General features: G+C 38.1%; 1 protein-coding gene across 1 annotated transcript in view; it reads right to left on the bottom strand.

Annotated features, from left to right (window-relative positions):
- Nucleotides 1-1,680: 1,680 nt before the first annotated feature.
- Nucleotides 1,681-27,973, bottom strand: part of LOC128442512 (uncharacterized) — a 40,667-nt gene continuing 14,374 nt past the window's right edge. The window contains 9 exon segments of the mRNA XM_053424993.1: nucleotides 1,681-2,855; nucleotides 3,116-3,162; nucleotides 3,633-3,809; nucleotides 4,690-4,866; nucleotides 6,130-6,157; nucleotides 6,160-7,920; nucleotides 8,732-9,445; nucleotides 9,895-10,536; nucleotides 27,080-27,793. Coding sequence (XP_053280968.1) covers nucleotides 2,329-2,855; nucleotides 3,116-3,162; nucleotides 3,633-3,809; nucleotides 4,690-4,866; nucleotides 6,130-6,157; nucleotides 6,160-7,920; nucleotides 8,732-9,445; nucleotides 9,895-10,536; nucleotides 27,080-27,793 — 4,787 coding nt within the window. The 3' untranslated portion in view covers nucleotides 1,681-2,328.

Raw genomic sequence — 27,973 nt, 5'->3', positions numbered from 1 at the left:
TGTAAAGAGCATTTATCATTAGATATTAAAATCTTCCAAAAGAACTATTTAATGAAGCATATGACACAGACTTCAAGTTTTGCAGCTCAAACGCAGTGACATCCACACAAAGTCCCTTGTCTCCATCCAGCAGACCCACACAGACGCTCATTCATTCAACTGGAGGCTGGCATAGGCAGCTCCCTAATCAAAACAAGTCTTCAGAGACAGAGGCAGAGAGAGCGAGAGGCGCTCCAAATGTGTTGTCAATTAGCTGGAGCAGATCAATGGTACAGAATGAAAGAAACAGGAACAGGAAAGGTGCTGAATGAATCAAACAGGTCTGTTGTTGTTATGAGCTCTGTGATGCGGGACCAGGACTAAATGTTCAGCTGTGAGTTTGTCAGCCTCTTCAAAGATTTGGTCAAGAATTAGGTTTATGAAAACAATGAGGCAGCTTGTGTAAAGAGGCCTTCACTGCACCGGTTGCCATATTGTCCCTGAACGTTTCCTTTCAGTTCTCGGTTTCCCCCTCCCTCCCTTTTCTCTTTTTTCTTGGCCTAGCTTTCCTTCAGGCCTGCCCTCCATGGGTGCAATTCATTATCGCCTCACGCACATGCCAGCAAACGCTGTGAAAGACCCACATGAATACATGTGGAGTGACATTCCAACTAACTGATAGTTTTTAAAGCATGTGCATGCACGTGTTTGTTTGTTTTGGAAGATGCATTTGAATAAAATGAATTGATACCTTGTACAGTGATTTCTGCTTTTGTAAATAGAGATTTGAAAATATGCATTGGACCTGTGTCTGTTTTAAGTGCATCACTCTGCATAATTAGTTGATTGACCCTGGACAAAATAAGAGTTTTCTTGTTTGGGATGAAATTTGTAATTATTTTCTTCAAGGTATTTGACAGTTTCTCTGTGCTGTGTTTGTGGGAAGGCAAAAATTTAATCATATTAAAATGAACTGTGCTGACTGTGGCAATGTGCACAATAGCTATGGTTGTGTTGCTTTTAATTTCTACATTAGTTATTGTTTCAGTGAAGCTGAGTGCCCAAAAGATAAGAATCCTTTATTATTTCCACGATGAAGAAATTTGCATTGCAGTGCTGGGAGGCTGGTCACTCCAGGTGAGGTCCCCACGTTGATGCATGTGAGTGAGAGCTCAGAGAAATTAAAGTTTGTCAATTATTACATTACATTACATGTCATTTGGCAGACGCTTTTATCCAAAGCGACTTACAATTAGTGCATTCAACATCTATGAGGGGCCATTTTTAGGGGTTCAGTAGCTTGCCCAAGGACACTTCAGCATGCAGATGGGTAAGAGTGAAGATTGAATTGCCAACCATCTTGTTGGTGGACGACCACTCTTCCCCTAGGCCACACCTATAAAAAATACAAATAAAAACGTCTCTGCCTCCTATTAGTATGAGTTTGTAAAATTGATTGGTCTACCCTCAGAGGTCTCCTGAATACACTATGGTTGAAGGGGTGTTTGAACGGCTAGATGACCACTACTCCTACCTCCAGCTTCATGGCCATGCACAAAACAAAGGGGTAGGGCCAAGTGTTAGGGCTAATGGATTTATTAGGACAGGGCGTTATTCTAATCAGCTCCTCCACTTTATAAACAATGTCATTCAATTTAATTATTACATTTTTTATGCTACTTCATTCTTCACTTCACCTCTGGGGCAATTTTTTTTTTTTTTTACTCCTTCTAACTTTAGTTAATAGTTATTTTGCAGATTCATGTTAAAATATCAACTAATACATTATGTGAGGCAAATTCATTATTATTAAGCTAGCACAACGGAAATTCAAAGTGCTTTATATCAACATACAAGTCCCATAAAACACAGAGCATTTATAAAATGGTGGAAACAAAACAGACAATCAAATACAGTAGATTTGTAGAGGCAGCTCTGATTTATTCCAGATCTGTGGAGCATAAAAAGTGAAATCGGCTCCTGCATGTTTATTTTTACAATTTGTAGCTACTCACAAAATAACCACCCATAGACACTTCGTTTTGAATAGCTGCCCTATGACGTATCACAAAAAAAAAAAAAAATTGTAAACACAATGATCAGTATAAGTAAACGTGAAATGTAACAATGTAAAAGTTTGCATGAAACCAGTTGGGAAAAAAAAGCTGTCAGTGTCATCTAACTTCATTTCTTCGTTTACTCTGATAATATTGACTTTTACTATGAACAACTGAACAAGAACAGCGTGACATATTATTGTTGAAGAACTGAAATGATGCACTTGTGCTTTTACAACACTAAATGCTCAGCAGGGCATCAGGTCCTCAGCTCCTCCCACCACCGAGTCCTTCAGTCGATCTCACACAAAGTCACAGAGCCCTTCTTGAACCAGAAGCTGGGGAAGAGTGGTTGTGTGAACTTGGCAGAGAAGGTGTGTATAAGGCTCAACTCTTCTGATGTCACACTGTAATAACTCACCCTGCCGCCCTCCCAATCCAGAAACACTGCTATTTTTTGGCAACAGGACAACTTTTTAAGTGTGTATTCTTTCCCATGTAAGGCTTTGTACCCAGCCTTTGAGCAGCAAAGACTCCAGGACATCTTGTTGCATCCTAGGCCACCGCTGCTGTCCCATTTTCTAGACACTTCTCCATATGCCACTGAGATGCCAACTTCCCCCCTCCACTCCACCTCCCAGTAGCAAAGGCCTTTCAAGCCCTCCTCAACAGACACCTGAGACCTCCTAAACCTCTGATCATTTGCAGGTCGTGAAACTTTCTCATTAACTGTCTTTACAGTTCCTACTTTCCTGTTTGATTCAGAAAAAACAAGTCGCCTGCTGGCTGTGTTTTCATCAAACTTCAAATCTACAGCATCTGAAAGAGAAACAAACAACAAATGCAATAATTCAGTTTGAGTGTTGATTGTGTGGTTAAAAGACTACTTCACATTTTAGATTGGATTTACATTTGTATGATTTAAAAAAGTAAAAATTTGAAGTCAGAAAAAATAAAGCACACCCATTATTGCAACCTGTACTGATAAGGTTTAGTGAGATATTAATCTTATTGTCATTTTAAAATAATTACGCATCAGGTCTGCGATTCATACTTTACTGAATTAATTCAAAACTTACATTTCTTCAATCCCGGCTTCAACCGATGTGCTCCACCATGGTCCAAACTGTGCAAAATCAAAATATAGTTTTCATAATAATAATCAGGGTCGCCATATTAATTCATATGAAACAACAGCAAGACCCACAACAACAATCCTAATCTTTAACTGTTGGATAATAGGCTGCTGAGCTATTAAACATATGTGAAGTGCTTGCATGGGCCGGTTTTGTATTGGTCTGAACGTCAACAAAGCAGCTAAATGAATGCGCTAAACTGATGTGTTCAATTACTCTTATAAGTACTGAGAAGAAGTGTATTTTAACAGAAAGGTAACCACTTAGCTTTGCTTATAATCAATAAGTCCATAAATATGAATCTTGGAACTGAACTGAAGGAAATGATCGTGTATTTTATGATTTTCATCTTCATTAGGAGATTGTGTGTATATGTATTTTCAGTATAACCTGCTGTAAGAGATCCAGCTGCAACAATAAAAATGGACACATTTAAACACATCCTGTCATCTTCACATACCACAATGTCTTCAGTTTCTTTTTTGGATCGTCCACTATGGCAGTGAGCCTCTTCGACCCACTGTCTCCTGGATGGTTGTAACTGAGATCCAGCTCTTTCAGGGGGGAAACTGGATTGGAATCCAGAGCTGAGGCGAGGGCAAAGCAGCCTTCCTCTGTCACCTGACAACCCGACAGCCTGACAACCACACACAGACACACGTTTTGAAAAACACATTGCAGCTAATTCTGTTACTGGTCTAATCCTGACTGAGCGCTCAAGCATTTGTCAGGATTATGAAAACAAAATTCATTAACGTATTAAATCACAAACGTTTTTGACTGTTAGAAACTGATCATATGTAGTCTTCTCTGTCCATGTCAGAGACATTAATTTGCAACGTTGTATCAGATACTGGGGGAGGATACAACCTGTGTTCTAAATCAAGGGAAGGGTCCTAAGTAACAGCACTAGCAAGAGCATTTTTAAATGTTTGCACTTTGGAATAGCTACACTTAAATCTAAGCATTGTAATCATAGATATATATATATATATAAAGGCTAGATGTCTCGGCCAACGGAGTCGAACGTCCGCACATGCCGGCCATCTTGGATTAGGCGGCTCACTCACCCATAACATTGTGTTGGTAGTGGTACGTACTTTTTAAATAATCATAACTTGCTCAATTTTCAACCGATTTTTAAACGGTTTGGTTTGTTATAAACGTCAGAGATTTAGTTATGACACTGCATACTTATGAATAATTATGTTATTTAAAACAAATAATAATAATGTTCTAAAATAGTTAAATTTCCCTTTACAAATATACATCAAGAATTATTTTTTTTATTTTATTTAAAAAAGTACATGTACCACTACCAACACAATGTTATGGGTGAGCGAGCTGCCTGATCCAAGATGGCCGCCATGTGCGGATGTTCGACTCCGTTGGCCGGCAACACAGACGAGACATCTAGCCTTTATATATATATCTATGATTGTAATCCCCCCAACATGTACATGATATTGTGTAGGTTGTGTTGCTCATTATAAAATGTATAGAGCATGTATACTTACTTGAGACTCTCTACTTTACATTGTAAATTCTTTAGGCCATTAGCAAGTAGCTTCACTCCTGAATCCAGCAGGTCATTATGACTCAGGTCCAGCTCTATGAGATTAGAGGACGTGGAAGTGAGGACTGAGGATGTTAGACCTTTACAGGACTCCTCAGAGAGCTTGCACCAACTCAGCCTGTAAAAAGCGAAAGGTCCTGACGATGATTACTTGTATTATTAGGTAGGTGCTGGAAATATACTGGTACATGTAGCTGAGGCTGTTGTTAGCAAAACAGTGCTATCTTGTAGGGGACAGGGCTGAGAGTAAAAGAGCAAGGAAAGAAGTCACTGGATTAACTCATTTTAAAATGGTATCCACAAAGTGTGAAATAAATCAGGGGGACAAGATTAATTCACAGTGGAAACCACTTATAGTGATCACGGACATAGTATTCAACCGTTTATATGGATCAGAAAGCTTGGGACAGAGTCGTTCCTATAGAATTTCAATTAATAATTCATAATTTGGTTATTGCTCAAGTAATTAAGTAATTTTTATAACAGTTTTTTAGTAGTTCTGTCAGTAATTTACTGCTCCTCTCTGTGTTTCTATCACTCACCCTGCCGAAGCCAACTAAATCAGGCCAAACTGAGCACACCCCACAATCTCTACTGCTCTCCATATATTGACCTAATTTACAAATTGTGTTGTTTTTGACATAGTTTGTGTGTTCATGTGTTGGTGCATGTGTGTGTGTTTGTGTCAGCCCGAGAGTGAGGAGATGAGAGCTTCCAGGACGGGCTGACGAATGCCCGTGCTGCTATGAAGATTTTACTAATTAAGAAAAGTAATAGTTATTATTTGGTGATCAGTGTTGATATTGTGGCGTCATTTCAAACTTTAAACTGTAGCAATCGGAGACATCAGCTGAGTTGGTGTCAGTGTGTGTGTCTGAGAGAGAGAAGCGAGCAGCGGATTAAGTGAGTGTGTGTGCGATGTCCGTAATGTTACCTTACCCTAACGTGCATACAGAAGCTACACAATTCGCTTATAGTGATAATTTTGGCTCAGGACAGATGAGCCAATTTACTGGCAGATAGTTTGTTAATGGAACTAAATAAAATAACTGAGCAGTGAATGGCATTCAGTCCAACTTACATTTTTAACTTTAGTTAACTTTAGTTAAAAATGTAAACATATGGTCTGGCTAAGCATCTAGCTAAGTGTTCTTTGCTAAGACAAGGTTAGGATTCAACAGCAGTAATAAAACTGTACCTCCTTTCAGAGGGCTCAGCAAGTTTATGACTGAAGTGACTGACATCCACAGCAGAATCTTATGATAAATAATAATCTAAAAACTGGGTTACCATAAAGCTGACATAAGTATATATTGTTTTTGCATAGGGCTACTTCATAATACAATGATAATATTTGTAATGCTCATTTTAAAGTACTTACAAGCTGGTTTTGGAGACTTTGACCACATTCCCAGAAAAACTTTTTCTGATTTCAAGTACTTTTTCAGATCGAACACATCAAGGTTCACATCGGACATAAGCAGCACAAAAGTCAGAGCTGACCACTCGGAGGCAGAGAAATTTTCAAATGCCTTCTTCTCTGACAGCATCTTCTTTTTCACTTCTTTAACAAGGGACTGGTCATTCAGCTCATTCAAACAGTGGAAAAGATTGAGGTTTTTATCCGAATCCTGGATCTCTTCACTAATTTTGCCTTTGATGTAGTCAATTGTCTCCTTGTTGGTCTTTGTGTTATGTTCCGTCTTTTTCAGAAGGTCTTTCAGTAAACTTTGATTTGTTTCCAGAGAGAGACCAAGCAGGAAGCGAAGGAACAGATCCCAGTCTCCTTTCTCACTATCTAGAGCCTTGTCCACAGCTTTCTTGTAGAAGTCCGATGCAGACAAGTCTGCAACCACTGAGGTGGGTTTTGAGAGCAGATTTTCTCCTTTGTTATTGAACTCATGAAACACAAAAAAAGCTGCCAGAAACTCTTGAATGCTCAAATGGACAAAACAGAAAAAATTATTCTGGTACTGTCCACAACCTTCTCGTGTAACCCGAGTAAATAATCCAGAGAACACTGCAGTTTTTTCTATGTCAATACCACATTCTGTCAGGTTTTCTTCAGTGAAGAGAAGGTTTCCTTTCTCCAGCTCCTCGAAGGCCAGTTTTCCCAAAGATTGGATTGTGTCTTTGTTCCTTGTATTCCAGCATGAATCTGTTTCAGAACTCCCACTTGTCTCCTCATCACCATATTTCACATTAGCCTGTCTGCATTGCAGCAAAAGAAAGCAAAGATACATGTCAGTCAGCGTCTTGGGCATGCCCTCTTCTTGCTTTCGAATCACAAAGTCCTCCAGAACTTTTGAAGTGATCCAACAGAAGACTGGGATGTGACACATGATATGAATGCTCCTTGATTCCCTGACATGTGACAAGATTTGCATAAGCAGATCCGTATCACTGAATCTCTTCCTGAAGTACTCCTCCTTCTGGTCATCATTGAATCCTCGCACCTCAGTAACCCGGTCAACTTTATCAGCAGGGATATTACTGGATGCTGCAGGTCGGGAGGTGATCCAAATTTGAGCTGCAGAAAGCAAGTTTCCTTTGATAAGGTTTGCAAGCAGAACATTCACGGAGGTTTTCTTTTTCACATCAGTCAAATCCATATTTTGACTGAAGTCTAGGTCAAGGCGACATTCATCGAAGCCATCCAGGACAAACAGCACTTTGTACTTGTCATAGTTGCTTATTTCTGATTCCTTCATAGCAGGGAAGAACTGATGAAGAAGTTCTTCGAAACTCTGCACTCTGTCTTTTTGCAAATTCAACTCCCGGAATGGAAGAGGAAATATATAGTGTATGTGTGTATTGGCTTGACCCTCAGCCCAGTCCAGCATGTACTTCATTGATGCAAAAGATTTTCCAATGCCTGCCACTCCGATGGTTAGCACAGTTCTAATTGGTATATTTTCACATCCAGGTTTGAAGATGTCATGATAACTAATGGGCTTTTCTTCTGTTACTGGTTTGAATTTTGCCTCCTGAGTCTGTCTGACCTCATGCTGAGCATTGACGTCTCCCCTCTGTCCCTCTATGATGAAGATATTTGTGAAGACATCATTCAGAAGAGCAGAGGTTTTGTCCTGATCAATCCCCTCAGACACCCAGGTGAATTGCTCCTTCAGCTGAGATTTGACTTTCTTTTGACTTGTGACATCAGGCTTCTCTATAAGAAAACAGGTTTACATGAATTATTAAAACACCAAGAATTATGCGGTTGTTTTTTTATTTGAGTAAATACTAGTGAAGCTCTAAAGGGTTGCAAAGGCAAAAGCAAAAGCCAGTTCAGTCATCTGTTACTGTTCATTACATCTATCTACTAATTCAAAAAAGCTTTCTGATTTTCTCTCTGTATGTCAAGAATTGTTCATCTTATTAGCTTCCCACTTGTAATTGTGTATTGTCATAAAATATTAATATATTTTGAATAATCCAGTGACCATCATCAGTGTAAGTAATGTTGTCAATAAGGGTTGTCACGATACCAAAATAATGTCGATAGCAAGTTATACATTTCAATACCCATATTTTTCAACACTTTTCTTAAAAAGAAAGGTCGCTCTATCTGAGCCAGTGGCATCAGACTACTGTAGTAAAAACATGGGTGGAGAAATGATAGTGATAAATTAGTCATAGCAGAGGGTTCAATTCGTTTTTGAGGCTACCAGTAGTGTGCAGGCTGATCCTGGATTTGAGTTTCAGCACCATGAAATGTCAAACTTACAATGTCATTTACCCCCATTATTTCCATTCTCAATAAAATTTTAATTTATCTGTTAAGTGTTTTCTAGTTTTTTTGTATTCATGCATGAGTGTTTTTGACAATGGATATGACCTTCACTTTACAGCATTAGGCTATGTATAATTCAGATCAAGGTCATAACTTGTTAACTCCAATAACATAACTTCTCATTATAGATAAGCAGATGCTGCAGTGACAGAGAAAAACCCACGTAAGTACAGGTAAAGCATAATACCTCGTATTTCTGTCATCCTGTCATATGACTCATTAGGCAGGGAGCAAGATCTGGAGGTTATCCAGAGCTGGGCGGAAGGAAGCAGGTTTCCTTGGATGAGGTTTGTCAGTAGCACATCCACTGAGGCTGGCTGTAGGACATCTGTCAAAATGTCACTGTGGTTGAAGTCAAGACGTCGTTGATAACGGTCCAGTCCATCCAAGACAAATAAAACTTTGACATTTTCATAGTTAGATATGACAGATTCTTTGGTCTCCTTGAATAAATGATTAAGAAGTCCCACCAAGCTGACTTTTTCGTCTTTTATCCCATTAAGTTTTAAGACGTCCAGTGGAAATATAAGTTCTTCATCATCCTTTGCTCTGCCAATAGTGGTCCATAACCAATTGAAACGTGCTTTCTTATTTTCTGCCCATATTTGAATGAACTTCTTTACGTGGAAGGTTTTTCCAACATCAGTTTCTCCAATAGTAAGCAGAGTTCTTATCTCCTTTCCTTCTTCACATTTGAAGATCTCAGATGTCTCATTCACTTTTTTGAATGATTTTAGCTTTCTATTTTTCTCTTCATCATTGGCGTCACCATCACATTTTTCTCTAATAATGTGTTCAGTGTTTTTCTGGTTAGGATGAGTTCTGTCTTCATTTTGAAAGTATTCTCCACAAAGTCTTTTCTTCAGGCTTGATACCAGCTGCTGTCGGCGCTTCAAGGTCTCTGAATAAACAGAACAATTTTCTGCATATTATATCAACTCTTGTGTCATTTTTAAAGGTTCAGTGTATACAATTTAGGTGAAAGGGATCTATTGGAAAAATGATCAATAATATTAAAATAATCCTAGTGACTTTTTCAAAGTTTGTAATCATCTTAATTGTACAACTTGTTCTTTTCTTTATCCTAGAATGGGCCCTTTATATTTAAATACTTTATATTTACATCATAAGCGGATCTTCTCTACAGATGCCTCAGTTTTTTCTTTGCAAACTGTTCAAAAAACATTTTGAGTTTTTAGAATGACTGAAGGCTCTTACAGGTTCTTTCATGTTTGTATGTCAATAAATTCTACACACTGATCATTTCAATTATAATAACAATAATTTGTCAAAACAATTACACCACCTACAGAGGAAATTGTGAGCTATGGAAATCCCAAAGTTTCTTACCTCGACATTCTGTCACTTTCTGAATATATTGAGAGGGAATCTTGTCGACTCCTGAAGGTTGAGAGATGATCCACAGTCGAGCAGAGGGAAGCAGCGTCCCCTTGATGAGGCTTTTGAGTAGCACATCCATTGAGGCTTGCTTTGTTATGTCAGTCAGGTCCTTGTCTTTTTCAAAGTCAAGATCAAGTTTACAATCTTCTAGGCCCTCAAGGATAAAAGCTATTTTATACTTGTCATAGGTGGGAACTCTTCGTGGTTTAATATCACGGAAGAAACTATTAAGCAGATCCTCCATGCTTAGAGATCTACCTATTCTTGAATTTAACAGATGGAAATTAAATGACAAAATCAAGTCCATGTCTTTGTTGGAGTTTCCTTTTGCCCAATCAACCATTAACTTCCCTTTTTGAAATGTTTTGCCAATACCAGGAACACCCTTCATTAGAACTGTTCGTGTTGTGTTTTTCTTCGAAGCTTCAAATATTTCATTGTAACTTTTTAGAAGTTGTGGTTTGTCTATCTTGCTTTCGACAGCTTTTATCACAAAGAGTTCTGTGTCAATCACTTTTTGATTCTGATCTTTATAATCTTTGAGAATTCTTTTCTTCAGGTTATCTTGGAGTTCCTCCTTGGCATCTTTCTCTGAGGTAAAACAAAAACAGAAAAGAAATATAATGACCTCTCTAATGAGATATGGCAGTCATTTTATATTTTAAAACAATTAGGGTTGTCACGATAACAAAATCATTTCGTTAGCAAGTTATACATTTCAATACCTATATTTTTTTAATTCAATACCCATATTTTTTTAATACGTTTCGTTAAAAAGGAAAGTCGCTCTATCAGAGCCAGTGGCACCAGAATTATGTAGTAAAAAAAGGCCTTGAAAAATGATGGTGATTAATAAGTCATAGCAGAGGGTTTAATTTGTTTTTGAGGCTACCAGTAGTGTGCAAGATAATCCTGGATTTGAGCTTCATCAACATGAAATGTCAGACTTATAATGTAATTTATGCCCATTATTTCCTTTCTGAAAAATTGCAAGTGTTTTCTAGTTTTTTTGTATTCATGCATGAATGTGGGTTTGTGATGATAGATAAGTGACCTTCACTTTCCCACATTAGGCTATTTATAATTCAGATCAAAGTCATAACTTGTTAACTCCAATAACATAATACTTATTATAGATGTGCAGCTGCTGCAGTGAGAGAGAGAAAAACACACGTAAGTACAGGTAAAGCATAATACCTTGTATTTCTGTCATCCTGTCATATGACTCATCAGGCAGGGAGCAACAAGATCTGGAGGTTATCCGGAGCTGGGCGGAAGGAAGCAGGTTTCTTTGGATGAGGTTTGTCAGTAGCACATCCACTGAGGCTGGCTGTAGGACATCTGTCAAAATGTCACTGTGGTTGAAGTCAAGAGGTCGTTGATAACGGTCCAGTCCATCCAAGACAAATACAACTTTGACATTTTCATAGTTAGATATGACAGATTCTTTGGTCTCCTTGAATAAATGATTAAGAAGTCCCACCAAGCTGATTTTTTTATCTTTTAGCCCATTAAGTTTTAAGACATCCAGTGGAAATATAACTTCTTCATCATGCTTTGCTGTGACCATATGGGTCCAGAACCAATTGAAACGTGATTTTTTATTTTCTGCCCATTTTTGAATGAACTTCTTTACGTGGAAGGTTTTTCCAACATCAGGTTCTCCAATAGTAAGGACAGTTCTTATCTCCTTTTCTTTTTCACATTTGAAGATTTCAGATGTGTCTTTCACTTCTTTGACTGATTTTAGCTTTCCATTTTTCTCTTCATCATTGGCTTCACCAACACATTTTTCTCTAATAATGTGTTCAGTGTATTTCTGGTTACGATGAGTTTTGTCTTCATTTTGAGAGTATTCTCCACAAAGTCTTTTCTTCAGGCTTGACACCAGCTGCTGTCGGCGCTTCAAGGTCTCTGAATAAACAGAAAAATGTTCTGCATATTATATCAACTCTTGTACTTTTTTTAAAGGTTCAGTTTATACAATTTAGTTGAAAGGGATCTATTGGCAGAAATTAATAATAATATTAAGATAATCCTAGTGATATTTTCACAGTGTTTGAATCATGTAAATTGTACAAATTATTGTTTTGTTTATCCTAGAATGGGCCCTTTATATTTAAATACTTTATATTTACATCAGGAGCAGATTCTCTCTATGGAGGCCTCCGTTTTTTGTTTCCAAACTGGACAAACAACCTTTTGAGTTTTTAGAATGACAGAAGGCTCCAACAGGTTCTCTTTCATGTTTGGAAGGGAAGGTTAGTTAAGGGGTATTCAGTTGCAGCATGACACTTCAACTTCAGATGTCACTAAATTCTACACACTGATCCTTTAAACTATAATAACAATAATTTGTCAAAAAAATAACACCACCTACAGAGGAAATTGTGAGCAATGGAAATCCCAAAGTTTCTTACCTCGACATTCTGTCACTTTCTGAATATATTGAGAGGGAATCTTGTCGACTCCTGAAGGTTGAGAGATGATCCACAGTCGAGCAGAGGGAAGCAACGTCCCCTTGATGAGGCTTTTGAGTAGCACATCCATTGAGGCTTGCTCTGTTATGTCAGTCAGGTCCTTGTCTTTTTCAAAGTCAAGATCAAGTTTACATTCTTCCAGGCCATCAAGGATAAAAGCTATTTCATACTTGTCATAGGTGGGAACTTGTCGTGGTTTGAAATCATTGAAGAGACTATTAAGCAGATCTTCCATGCTTTGAATTTTGTCGCTTTGTAAATTTATCTGATTGAAATTAAATGACACAATCAAGTCTATGCCTTTGTTGGATTTCCCTTTTGCCCAATCAACCATTAACCTCCCTTTTTGAAATGTTTTGCCTATACCAGGAACACCCTTCATTAGAACTGTTCCTGTTGTATTTTCCTTTGATGGTTTAAATATTTCATTGTAATTTTTTAGAACTTGTGGTTCGTATGTCTTGCTTTTGTCAGCTTTTATCACAAAGAGTTCTGTGTCAATCTCTTTTTGACTCTGATCTTTATAATCTTCGAGAATTCTCTTCTTCAGGTGATCTCTGAGTTCATGTTTGGCATCTTTCTCTGAGGTAAAACAAAAACAGAAAATAAATATAATGACCTCTCTAATGAGATATGGCAGTCATTTTATATTATTATTAGTTGCATTTAATAACGTGTTTGGAATTCAGTTAAAGCACAGAGAAGAAATGGTATTATTATATTTAATTGTGACTATCAATATACAATGTTATGAAATTTGACTAATGTTTGTTTGAGTACCTGAAGCTTTGTCGAATTCGAGTGGGTCATCGTGAGATCGGTTGCCTATCTCTTTCTGTGTCTCTGGCTGGAGTTTGCTTCAACACAGACAAAACATTTTATTATTAATAGTTCAGTTCTCAACTTTGTGTGAGTAAGGAACTATCATTTTAGAGTGACAGAAATAGTAACTCTTGCTCATGACATGAAATGACTGTTAACTTACAGTCTATAACCTCTTTAACTCCAGATCTAAATATGCCGAAGCCCTGGCATTACCAAAATGATCTTACCTTTGTTGTGAGTCACTTTTCACAGAAGCATCGCCGGATTCAGGAGAGACTGATCCTTCTTCATCAGGAAACCTTTAATACAAATAGTATAAGTGTTTTTGCAATGTCAACCATTAACAGCCATCTTCCAAATTATTTAGAGCTCCAATATGTCAATGACAGTCAATGTATATGCACCAGTGCACGTCATCCTGCATAGTGAATCTCAAATATCCAAGTGAAGTAGCAATTTAAGGCCGATTTATAGTCGGATTTTTCGCAGGCACGCAAGCACGCAAGACACGCAACGTGCCCCTTGCGTGCTTGCGTGCCCCCTCTTGCGGCTTGCGTGGGCCCGCCAATTTTTCTAACTATACGACAAAGCGACGCGAGCCTCACGCAGCCCGCAAAGCTGTGATTGGTCTGCTTACTACATCCCGTCCGGAGACTAGTTTCCGGTTTCATGCCCCATAATACCGGCAGAAACCACATAAGATTTAGAAGAACGAATATGGACCAAATAGAAGAGCATTTGTCAGAAGAGATCCGAAAGTATGACCACTTGCTGGCGGATTTATCCGCCAGAAAAAAGCTACGAGGAGCCGCAGTGGCGATGTAAATAAACAGTCGACGAAGAAGAAAGAAGGCGTCTCTAAGGTCGTCTTCGACAAAACATGTTACTCCACCTAGTGTTCTGGCGGAGAATTGCTTTGTAACACGCGCAACCCTTGGAGAACTATAAACCAAAACGAGTCCGTCGATGCAACTGCATGGCCAGCCGCGATTGCAGTCGCAGTAGTATAATTCGGCCTTAAGAAAACACATTTCTGAGTGAAGGATGACTTTAACACAATGAAAGAATTGCTCTCAACTAAACTCGGGCCATCTAAATGTGGGAGATGTAATTCATTGTCGTAAATACAGGTTAGGGTTTAAACCTCTCTATTCACAGCAGTACACACGTGCATTTGTTTACAAGCTGAGGGAAAAGGAACAAGCAACCTGAGAAGCCAAAGAACCACGTCAACCAAAAATGCTAAGTAATGTTAAGGATTTTTTACACATATAATGAATTTTTTTATTTCTTGTGACATTGGAGATTAAACCTAACATAGCAAAAACAATGGAAAGCATATGTTGGGTGATTTATACTCTGAGCAAGTTGTACATAGGCTATTATACACACACTATATACTCTATATTTGTCAGAGCCGAGTAAGAAGATCTACATCCACACTACTATGTTTTAGTCATAAGGCTTGACTGTTTTATACCTGCCTTCTATACAAAAAACTATGTCAGCACCTAAAACAAGGAACTTTGGAGCTTATGTTTTGAAAAAGGACAGACAGAAAAGGAGATGTGAGGAAACAATGAAGCAGTTACTCAAAGTCTTGGAAACTTATCCAATCAAACTGTACCACAGCCCTGGCATCACCAAAATGATCTCACCTTTGTTAGTTGTCACTGAAGTCGCTAAGTTTGCCCATGGAGCTGTCACTTCTCACAGAACCATGACTGGGTTCAGGAGATACTGGTCCTTCTCTGTCAGGAGACCTTAATTACAAATTGTATAAGTGTTTCTGCAATGTCAAACATTAACAGCCATCTTCCAAATTATTTAGAGCTCTAATATGTCCATTACAGTCAATGTATATGCACCAGTGTACGTCATCCTGCACAGTGAATCTCAAATATCCAAGTGAAGTAGCAATTAACAAAACACATTTCTGAGTGAAGGATGACTTTAACACAATGAAAGAATTGCTCTCTACTACACTCAGGCCATCTAAAGGGGGGAGGTGTAATTCATTGTCGTAAATACAGGTTAGGGTTTGAACCTCTCTATTCACAGCAGTACACACATGCATTTGTTTACAAGCTGAGGGAAAAGGAACAAGCAACCTGAGAAGCCAAAGAACCCACGTCAACCAAAAATGCTTAGTAATGTTAAAGGATTTTTTACAAATATGATGAATAGTTTTATTTCTTGTGACATTGGAGATAAAACCTAACATAACAAAAACAATGAAAATCATCAGAAGGGTGATTCATACTCTGTGCAAGTTGTATATAGGCTACAATATACACACTATACTCTATATTTTTCAGAGCAGAGTAAGAAGAGTTTGTTAAATCTGAAATGTCATTTTTGTTCGAACTAACCATAAGATCAAATGTAACAAAAATTTAAGGAAAATAATAATTTTTTCTTGCATAAAGTCCATTGTTTTTCCTTCCTTTGCTCAGGCTACATCCACACTACTATGTTTTAGTTATAAGGCTTGACTGTTTTATACCTACCTTCTATACTAAAACAGAATGTCAAGCACTTAAAACGGATAACTTTTGAAACGCAGCTTATGGTTTGAAAAAAGAAGAAACAGAAAAGGAGATGTGAGGAAACAATGAAGCAGCAACTCAAAGTCTTGGAGACTTATCCAATCTAACTGTACCACAGCCCTGGCATCACCAAAATGATCTCACCTTTGTTGTGCGTCATTGAAGTTGATAGGTTTGCCCATGGAGCTGTCACTTCTCACAGAAACATGACTGGGTTCAGGAGATACTGGTCCTTCTCTGTCAGGAGACCTTGATTACAAATTGTATAAGTGTTTCTGCAATGTCAAACATTAACAGCCATCTTCCAAATTATTTAGATCTCTAATATGTCCATTACAGTCAATGTATATGCACCAGTGTACGTCATCCTGCACAGTGAATCTCAAATATCCAAGTGAAGTAGCAATTAACAAAACACATTTCTGAGTGAAGGATGACTTTAACACAATGAAAGAATTGCTCTGTACTACACTCAGGCCATCTAAAGGGGGGAGGTGTAATTCATTGTCGTAAATACAGGTTAGGGTTTGAACCTCTCTATTCACAGCAGTACACACATGCATTTGTTTACAAGCTGAGGGAAAAGGAACAAACAACCTGAGAAGCCAAAGAACCCATGTCAACCAAAAATGCTTAGTAATGTTAAAGGATTTTTAACAAATATGATGAATAGTTTTATTTCTTGTGACATTGGAGATAAAACCTAACATAACAAAAACAATGAAAATCATCAGTGGGGTGATTCATACTCTGTGCAAGTTGTATATAGGCTACAATATACAAGAGACTGATCCTTCATCGTGAGGAAACCTTTCACACAAATGGTACAAATGGTTTTACAATGTCAAACATTAACAGCCAAATCATTTAGAGCTCCAATATGTCAATTACAGTAAATGTATATGTACCAGTGTACGTCATTCTGCACAGTCAAAATAAAAAAAACAAATTACGTAATAATTAACAAAACACATAAATGAGTGAATGACGACTTTAACAGCCACCTATCAGGAGGACCTGCTGGTGTTGTCACCAGCAGGTCCTCCTGATAGGTGGCTTTCTCACTCAGGATTTGTTAAGGGGGCCCCGGCACTCTGGTTCTGCTGACTTAACCAGGATGCTCATTGCCAGCGCAAAGAGGTTAACGAGATGGTGCAACCAGTGATTATTCCCACTTGCAGTTAGTGCCAGTCTGACGTCACTTGGCCAGAGAAGACCCTCAACCTGAACTCACTGTAGTATACCAGTATGAGGTATTTTAACTCCTGCGGTATATAATATCTCTCCAGTGGAACCTCGACCTGCTTGTGGGGTATTGACCCATATGCATTTTTAACAATAAAGTTTAATCTTATCTAAAAGTATATTCTCTATATTTGTCAGAGCAGAGTTAGAAGAGTTTTTAAATCTGACATGTCATGTTTGTTGGAACAAAGCATACGATCAAATGTAAGAAAAATTTGGGAAAAGAATAAATATTTCTTGCATGAAGTCCATTGTTTTTCCTTCCTTTGCTCAGGCTACATCCACACTACTATGTTTTAGTCATAAGGCTTGACTGTTTTATACCTGCCATCTATACTAAAACAGAATGTCAAGCACTTAAAACGGATAACTTTTGAAACGCAGCTTATGGTTTGAAAAAAGAAGAAACAGAAAAGGAGATGTGAGGAAACAATGAAGCAGCAACTCAAAGTCTTGGAGACTTATCCAATCTAACTGTACCACAGCCCTGGCATCACCAAAATGATCTCACCTTTGTTGTGCGTCATTGAAGTTGATAGGTTTGCCCATGGAGCTGTCACTTCTCACAGAAACATGACTGGGTTCAGGAGATACTGGTCCTTCTCTGTCAGGAGACCTTGATTACAAATTGTATAAGTGTTTCTGCAATGTCAAACATTAACAGCCATCTTCCAAATTATTTAGATCTCTAATATGTCCATTACAGTCAATGTATATGCACCAGTGTACGTCATCCTGCACAGTGAATCTCAAATATCCAAGTGAAGTAGCAATTAACAAAACACATTTCTGAGTGAAGGATGACTTTAACACAATGAAAGAATTGCTCTCTACTACACTCAGGCCATCTAAAGGGGGGAGGTGTAATTCATTGTCGTAAATACAGGTTAGGGTTTGAACCTCTCTATTCACAGCAGTACACACATGCATTTGTTTACAAGCTGAGGGAAAAGGAACAAGCAACCTGAGAAGCCAAAGAACCCACGTCAACCAAAAATGCTTAGTAATGTTAAAGGATTTTTTACAAATATGATGAATAGTTTTATTTCTTGTGACATTGGAGATAAAACCTAACATAACAAAAACAATGAAAATCATCAGTGGGGTGATTCATACTCTGTGCAAGTTGTATATAGGCTACAATATACACACTATACTCTATATTTTTCAGAGCAGAGTAAGAAGAGTTTGTTAAATCTGAAATGTCATTTTTGTTCGAACTAACCATAAGATCAAATGTAACAAAAATTTAAGGAAAATAATAATTTTTTCTTGCATAAAGTCCATTGTTTTTCCTTCCTTTGCTCAGGCTACATCCACACTACTATGTTTTAGTCATAAGGCTTGACTGTTTTATACCTGCCATCTATACTAAAACAGAATGTCAAGCACTTAAAACGGATAACTTTTGAAACGCAGCTTATGGTTTGAAAAAAGAAGAAACAGAAAAGGAGATGTGAGGAAACAATGAAGCAGCAACTCAAAGTCTTGGAGTCTTATCCAATCTAACTGTACCACAGCCCTGGCATCACCAAAATGATCTCACCTTTGTTGTGCGTCATTGAAGTTGATAGGTTTGCCCATGGAGCTGTCACTTCTCACAGAAACATGACTGGGTTCAGGAGATACTGGTCCTTCTCTGTCAGGAGACCTTTAATGCAAAAGTATTAGTGTTTTGCAATGTCTGTCATTAACAGCCATCTTCCAAATTATTTAGAGCTCCAATATGTAAAATACAGTCAATGTATATGCACCAGTGTGCGTCAGTCTGCACAGTCAAGCTCAAACCACCAAGTTAAGTAGCAATTAACAAAATACATTTCTGAGTGAAATATGACTTTAACACAATGGAAAAATTACTCTCTGCTACACTCAGGCCTGAGCTTCCAAGACAATTTATGTTTCGATTTTATGTATGTTTGCTCTGTTAAGTTATAAAACATGCTGACAGTGAATGGATTATTCCTGACCACGCCATTTGCCACAGTCAGCTCGGAAAGATTTGTATAGATATCTATTATTATAATTGTTATTTAATACTCTATTCTAAAGTCTACAGGCTGTGTCCGCAGCATTTTGTAATTAGACACACTTATAGTATGTATATGATACAGTAGACGGCATCAATCTTACCACTACAGGTGAAGATACACTTCCATCGTCCAATGGTATTCACATAGCTGTTGTTTTAATGCAGGTTCCACTGCTACGATGCTGTCTCTTACTGAAAGAGGCAGACCAGCTGGAGTTTCAGTTTTGTTTTGATCGACCTCCTAACGGTTAAAGATACAGTGATGTGTTTTTTCTTCTTCTCATATCTTTGGACATAGTACTTCTTAGACTGTGCATATACCACTTTTTTTTTTTTAGTAGGCTACTGCGATGTGAATGTCCCATTGGGTAATGATGAATCGAGAGAAGTAAATAAAAACGAAGAATGTCACAAATATTTTTGCACACATATTAAACTATTTTAAGCAAACATTATTAAACCTTCGAAGCTGAAGTTAAAAAAGAACATCTAACATCTAACTAACTTCCAGGTCTGGGAGTGGCTTTCAGTGGAAACAATGCACAATGGACCAACTCGCCAGACAATATGGGCCCTTTACATATCGCCACGTTTTATAATTATTATTATTTTGTTATATTGTTTTGGAACATTCCACCTTGTGATTATTATCATTATTGTTTTGAGTATTAATTATATATATACATTTTTTCAATCTTCCTCACACCCCCACATGGGGTGGTAAGGCTCCCTCAAGCTCTGGGATCGAACCGCCGACCTTCAGGTTGGAGGACGACCAATCTACCCCTCAGCCACTTTACTTTCAGGAATTTCTGATGTGCAAATAAAAAACAACTTTTTGTGACCTTTGTCGCTTTTTTCAAAGAATAGATGGATAGATAGCTGGATAATTTATTAATCCCGTGGGAAATTCAGAATAGTGCCATCACTTTACTTAAATTCAACTTAATTGAATTACTTTTGGGGACATTTATCACTACATTCCTCCATCAGTCTGTACTTTTTCAATAATAGAGAAAACATTTATTCAATTATAATCACTTCGTTACAAAGATGATAAAGCTCGACCAAAAAGAACCCATGCATGTGACTGTGGTGTAATGCTTCTAAGTGTCTTCTTAATTTGTTGGGTCAGTTTTCAGACATAAAATCCAAACTGGTCTCTCCTCATGTCTACCCCCTTCGTTTCAGAGGGCTCCTGAACGAACTACGGTTGAAGGGGTGTTTGAACGGCTAGATGTCCACTACCCCTACCTCCAGCTTCATGGCCATGCACAAAACAAAGGGGTAGGGCCAAGTGTAAGGGCTAATGGATGAATTGGGACAGGGTGTTATTCTAATCAGCTCCTCCACTTTATCTACAATGTCATTCGAATTTAATCGTTACATTTGTTATGCTAATTCATACTTCACTTCCCCTCTGGGGCAATTTAGTTATTTTTTACTCTACCAACTTTAGTTAATAGTTATTTTGCAGATTCATGTTAAAATATCAACTAATACATTATGTGAGGCAAGTTTATTATTATTTATCTAGCACAACGGAAATTCAAAGTGATTCCTATTAACATACAAGTCCCATAAAACACAGATCATTTATAAAATGGTTGAAACAAAACAGACAATCAAATACAGTAGATTTGTAGAGGCAGCTCTGATTTATTCCAGATCTGTGGAGCATAAAAACTGAAATCTGCTCCTGCATGTTTATTTTTACAATTTCACAAAATAACCACCCACAGACAATTCGTTTTGAATAGTTGCCCTATGACATATCACAAAAAAATGTGTAAGCTAAATGATGATTATAAGTAAACATGAAATGTAACAATGTAAAAGTTTGCATATAAGCACTTGAAAAAAAAAGCTGTCAGTGTCATCTAACTTAATTTCTTCGTTTGCATTGTTAATATTGACTTTCAGTATGAACAACTGAATAAGAACAGCGTGACATATTATTGTTGAAGAACTGAAATGATGCACTTGTGCTTTTACAACACTAAATGCTCAGCAGGGCATCAGGTCCTCAGCTCCTCCCACCACCGAGTCCTTCAGTCGATCTCACACAAAGTCACAGAGCCCTTCTTGAACCAGAAGCTGGGGAAGAGCGGTTGTGTGAACTTGGCAGAGAAGGTGTGTATAAGGCTCAACTCTTCTGATGTCACACTGTAATAACTCACCCTGCCGCCCTCCCAATCCAGAAGCACTGCTATTTTTTGGCAAGGGGACAACTTTATAGTTGTGGATTCTTTCCCATGTAAGGCTTTGTACCCAGCCTTTGAGCAGCAAAGACTCCAGGACATCTTGTTGCATCCTAGGCCACCGCTGCTGTCCCATTTTCTAGACACTTCTCCATATGCCACTGAGATGCCAACTTCCCCCCTCCACTCCACCTCCCAGTAGCAAAGGCCTTTCAAGCCCTCCTCAACAGACACCTGAGACCTCCTAAAACTGTGATCAGTGGCAAGTCGTGAAACATTCTCCTTAACTGTCTTTACAGTTCGTACTTTCCTGTTTGATTCAGAAAAAACAAGTCGCCTGCTGGCTGTGTTTTCATCAAACTTCAAATCTACAGTATCTGAAAGAGAAACAAACAACAAATGCAATAATTCAGTTTGAGTGTTGATTGTGTGGTTAAAAGACTACATTTTGAATTGGATTTAAATTTGTATGATTTAAAAAAGTAAAATTTAAAAAAAATATAAAGCACACCCATTATTGCAACCTGTACTGGTAAGGTTTAGCGAGATATTCATCTTATTGTCATTTTAAAATAAGTATGCATCTGGTCTGTGATTCATACTTTACTGAATTAATTAAAAACTTACATTTCTTCATTCCCGGCTTCAACCGATGTTCTCCACCATGGTCCAAACTGTGCAAAATCAAAATATAGTTTTCATAATAATAATCAGGGTCGCCATATTAATTCATATGAAACAACAGCAAGACCCACAACAACAATCCTAATCTTTAACTGTTGGATAATAGGCTGCTGAGCTATTAAACATATGTGAAGTGCTTGCATGGGCCGGTTTTGTATTGGACTGAACGTCACAGTTTGGTAAAGCAGCTAAATGAATGCGCTAAACTGATGTGTTCAATTACTCTTATAAGTACTGAGAAGAAGTGTATTTTTAACAGAGAGGTAACCACTTAGCTTTGCTTATAATCAATAAGTCCATAAATATGAATCTTGGAACTGAACTGAATGAAATGATCGTGTATTTTATGATTTTCATCTTCATTAGGAGATTGTGTGTATATGTATTTTCAGTATAACCTGCTGTAAGAGATCTAGCTGCAACAATAAAAATGGACACATTTAAACACATCCTGTCATCTTCACATACCACAATGTCTGCATTGTCCTTTTTGGATCCTCCGCTATGGCAGTGAGCCTCTTCGACCCACTGTCTCCTGGATGATTGTAACTGAGATCCAGCTCTTTCAGGGGGGAAGCTGGATTGGAATCCAGAGCTGAGGCGAGGGCAAAGCAGCCTTCCTCTGTCACCTGACAACCCGACAGCCTGACAACCACACACAGACACACGTTTTGAAAAACACATTGCAGCTAATTCTGTTACTGGTCTAATCCTGACTAAGCGCTCAATTATTTGTCCGGATTATGAAAACAAAATGCATTAACGTATTAAATCACAAACGTTTTTGACTGTTAGAAACTGATCATATGTAGTCTTCTCTGTCCATGTCAGAGACATTCATTTGCAACGTTGTATCAGATATTAAGATACTGGGGGAGGATACAACCTGTGTTCTAAATCAAGGGAAGGGTCCAAAGTAACAGCACTAGCAAGAGCCTTTTTAAATGTTTGCACTTTGGAATAGCTAGACAGGCATGTATGAGGGGGCAGCCACAAATCTTGAGGGGGCATTGTGCCTAACCCTAACCCTAACCCTATTTAGTTTGAGGGGGCACAACATTTATTTGAGGGGGCCAGGCCCCCTCTTGCCCCTGCCTAGACCCGGCCCTGATAGCTACACTTAAATCTAAGCATTGTAATCCCCCCAAACATGTACATGATATTGTGTAGGTTGTGTTGCTCATTATGAAATGTATAGAGCATGTATACTTACTTGAGACTCTCTAGTTTACATTGTAAACTCTTTAGGCCATTAGCAAGTAGCTTCACTCCTGAATCCAGCAGGTCATTATGACTCAGGTCCAGCTCTATGAGATTAGAGGACGTGGAAGTGAGGACTGAGGATGTTAGACCTGTACAGGACTCCTCAGAGAGCTTGCACCAACTCAGCCTGTAAAAAGCGAAAGGTCCTGAGGATGATTACTTGTATTATTAGGTAGGTGCTGGAAATATACTGGTACATGTAGCTGAGGCTGTTGTTAGCAAAACAGTGCTATCTTGTAGGGGACAGGGCTGAGAGTAAAAGAGCAAGGAAAGAAGTCACTGGATTAACTCATTTTAAAATTGTATCCACAAAGTGTGAAATAAATCAGGGGGACAAGATTAATTCACAGTGGAAACCACTTATAGTGATCACGGACATAGTATTCAACCGTTTATATGGATCAAAAAGCTTGGGACAGAGTCGTTCCTATAAAATTTCAATTAATAATTCATAATTTGGTTATTGCTCAAGTAATTAAGTAATTTTTATTACAGTTTTTTAGTAGTTCTGTCAGTAATTTACTGCTCCTCTCTGTGTTTCTATCACTCACCCTGCCGAAGCCAACTAAATCAGGCCAAACTGAGCACACCCCACAATCACTACTGCTCTCCATTTATTGTCTTAATTTACAAATTGTGTTGTTTTTGACACTGTTTGTGTGTTCATGTGTGGGTGCATGTGTGTGTGTGTTTGTGTCAGCCCGAGAGTGAGGAGACGAGAGCTTCCAGGATGGCTTGCAAATGCCCGCGTTGCTACGAAGATTTTACTAATTAAGAAAAGTAATAGTCATTATGTGGTGATCAGTGTTGATATTGTGGCGTCATTAAGTGAGAGTGTGTGAGATGTCCATAATGTTACCTTACCCTAACATGCATACAGAAGCTACACAATCCGCTTATAGTGATAATTTTGGCTCAGGACAAACACTCTAAGCAATTTCCACTATTTTAAAAACGTTTACTGGCAGATAGTTTGTTAATGAGAATCATTTTGCTAAACTAATGGAACTAAATAAAATAACTGAGCAGTGAATAGCATTTAGTCCACCTAGCCAGCTGGTAAAGCCAACTTTAGTTAAAAATGTAAACATATGGTCTGGCTAAGCATCTAGCTGAGTGTTCTTTGCTAAGACAAGGTAAGGATTCAACAGCAGCAATAAAACTGTACTTCCTTTTAGTTTATGACTGAATTGCCTGACATCCACAGCAGGATCTTATGATAGATAACCATCTAAAAACTGGGTTTCCATAAGGCTGACGTAAGTAATATTGTTTTTGCATAGGGCTACTTCATAATACCATATTCATATTTGTAATGCTCATTTTAAAGTACTTACAAGGTGGTTTTGGAGACTTTGACCACTGGCAACATTCCCAGAAAAACTTTTTCTGATTTCAAGTACTTTTTCAGATCGAACACATCAAGGTTCACATCGGACATAAGCAGCACAAAAGTCAGAGCTGACCACTCGGAGGCAGAGAAATTTTCAAATGCCTTCTTCTCTGACAGCATCTTCTTTTTCACTTCTTTAACAAGGGACTGGTCATTCAGCTCATTCAAACAGTGGAAAAGATTGAGGTTTTTATCCGAATCCTGGATCTCTTCACTAATTTTGCCTTTGATGTAGTCAATTGTCTCCTTGTTGGTCTTTGTGTTATGTTCCGTCTTTTTCAGAAGGTCTTTCAGTAAACTTTGATTTGTTTCCAGAGAGAGACCAAGCAGGAAGCGAAGGAACAGATCCCAGTCTCCTTTCTCACTATCTAGAGCCTTGTCCACAGCTCTCTTGTAGAAGTCCGATGCAGACAAGTCTGCAACAACTGAGGTGGGTTTTGAGAGCAGATTTTCTCCTTTGTTATTGAACTCATGAAACACAAAAAAAGCTGCCAGAAACTCTTGAATGCTCAAATGAACAAAACAGAAAAAATTATTCTGGTACTGTCCACAACCTTCTCGTGTAACCCGAGTAAATAATCCAGAGAACACTGCAGTTTTTTCTATGTCAATACCACATTCTGTCAGGTTTTCTTCAGTGAAGAGAAGGTTTCCTTTCTCCAGCTCCTCGAAGGCCAGTTTTCCCAAAGATTGGATTGTGTCTTTGTTCCTTGTATTCCAGCATGAATCTGTTTCAGAACTCCCACTTGTCTCCTCATCACCATATTTCACATTAGCCTGTCGGCATTGCAGCAAAAGAAAGCAAAGATACATGTCAGTCAGCGTCTTGGGCAGGCCCTCTTTTTGCTTTCGAATCACAAAGTCCTCCAGAACTTTTGAAGTGATCCAACAGAAGACTGGGATGTGACACATGATATAAATGCTCCTGGATTTCTTGACATGTGACAAGATTTGCATAAGAAGATCCGTATCACTGAATCTCTTCCTGAAGTACTCCTCCTTCTGGTCATCATTGAATCCTCGCACCTCAGTAACCCGGTCAACTTTATCAGCAGGGATATTACTGGATGCTGCAGGTCGGGAGGTGATCCAAATTTGAGCTGCAGAAAGCAAGTTTCCTTTGATAAGGTTTGCAAGCAGAACATTCACGGAGGTTTTCTTTTTCACATCAGTCAAATCCATATTTTGACTGAAGTCTAGGTCAAGGCGACATTCATCGAAGCCATCCAGGACAAACAGCACTTTGTACTTGTCATAGTTGCTTATTTCTGATTCCTTCATAGCAGGGAAGAACTGATGAAGAAGTTCTTCGAAACTCTGCTCTCTGTCTTTTTGCAAATTCAACTCCCGGAATGGAAGAGGAAATATATAGTGTATGTGTGTATTGGCTTGACCCTCAGCCCAGTCCAGCATGTACTTCATTGATGCAAAAGATTTTCCAATGCCTGCCACTCCGATGGTTAGCACAGTTCTAATTGGTATATTTTCACATCCAAGTGTGAAGATGTCATGATAACTAATGGGCTTTTCTTCTGTTACTGGTTTGAATTTTGCCTCCTGAACCTGTCTGACCTCATGCTGAACATTGACGTCTCCCCTCTGTCCCTCTATGATGAAGATATTTGTGAAGACATCCTTCAGAAGAGCAGAGGTTTTGTCCTTATCAATCCCTTCAGACACCCAGGTGAATTGCTCCCTCAGCTGAGATTTGACTTTCTTTTGACTTGTGACATCAGGCTTCTCTATAAGAAAACAGGTTTACATGAATTATTAAAACACCAAGAATTATGCGGTTGTTTTTTATTTGAGTAAATACTAGTGAAGCTCTAAAGAGTTGCAAAGGCAAAAGCAAAAGCAAGTTCAGTCATCTGCTACTGTTCATTACATCTATCTACTAATTCCAAAAATCTGTTTGTCTCTCTGTATATCAAGAATTGTTCATCTTATTAGCTTCCCACTTGTACTTGTGTATTGTCATAAAATATTAATATATTTTGAATAATCAAGTGACCATCATCAGTGTAAGTGATGTTGTCAATAAGGGTTGTCACGATACCAAAATAAGACTTCTGTAGTAAGAACATGGGTTGAGAAATGATAGTGATAAATTAGTCATAGCAGAGGGTTCAATTAGTTTTTGAGGCTACCAGTAGTGTGCAGGCTGATCCTGGATTTGAGCTTCAGCACCATGAAATGTCAGACTTACAATGTCATTTATGCCCATTATTTCCATTCTCAATAAAATTGCAATTTATCTGTTAAGTGTTTTCTAGTTTTTTGTATTCATGCATGAAGGTGGGTTTTTGACAATGAATATGACCTTCACTTTACAGTATTAGGCTAAGTATAATTCAGATCAAGGTCATAACTTGTTAACTCCAATAACATAACGTCTTATTATAGCTAAGCAGATGCTGCAGTGAGAGAGAAAAACCCACGTAAATACAGGTAAAGCATCATACCTCGTATTTCTGTCATCCTGTCATATGACTCATCAGGCAGGGAGCAAGATCTGGAGGTTATCCAGAGCTTTGCAGAAGGAAGCAGGTTTCCTTGGATGAGGTTTGTCAGTAGCACATCCACTGAGGCTGGCTGTAGGACATCTGTCAAAATGTCACTGTGGTTGAAGTCAAGAGGTCGTTGATAACGGTCCAGTCCATCCAAGACAAATAAAACTTTGACATTTTCATAGTTAGATATGACAGATTCTTTGGTCTCCTTGAATAAATGATTAAGAAGTCCCACCAAGCTGACTTTTTCGTCTTTTATCCCATTAAGTTTTAAGACGTCCAGTGGAAATATAAGTTCTTCATCATCCTTTGCTCTGCCAATAGTGGTCCATAACCAATTGAAACGTGATTTCTTATTTTCTGCCCATATTTTAATGAACTTCTTTACATGGAAGGTTTTTCCAACTTCAGTTTCTCCAATAGTAAGGACAGTTCTTATCTCCTTTCCTTTTTCACATTTGAAGATTTCAGATGTCTCATTCACTTTTTTGAATGATTTTTGCTTTCCATTTTTCTCTTCATCATTGGCGTCACCATCACATTTTTCTCTAATAATGTGTTCAGTGTTTTTCTGGTTAGGATGAGTTCTGTCTTCATTTTGAGAGTATTCTCCACAAAGTCTTTTCTTCAGGCTTGATACCAGCTGCTGTCGGCGCTTCAAGGTCTCTGAATAAACAGAACAATTTTCTGCATATTATATCAACGTTTGTGTCATTTTTAAAGGTTCAGTGTATACAATTTAGGTGAAAGGGATCTATTGGCAAAATTAATAATAATATTAAAATAATCCTAGTGATATTTTCAAAGTGTGTAATCATCTTAATTGTACAACTCGTTCTTTTCTTT

The sequence above is a fragment of the Pleuronectes platessa genome, chromosome 6, assembly GCF_947347685.1.
Source record: "Pleuronectes platessa chromosome 6, fPlePla1.1, whole genome shotgun sequence".
Classification (NCBI taxonomy): Eukaryota; Metazoa; Chordata; class Actinopteri; order Pleuronectiformes; family Pleuronectidae; genus Pleuronectes; species Pleuronectes platessa.
Note: the sequence above shows the minus strand (reverse complement) of the source record. Positions and strands in the feature narration are given on the sequence as shown.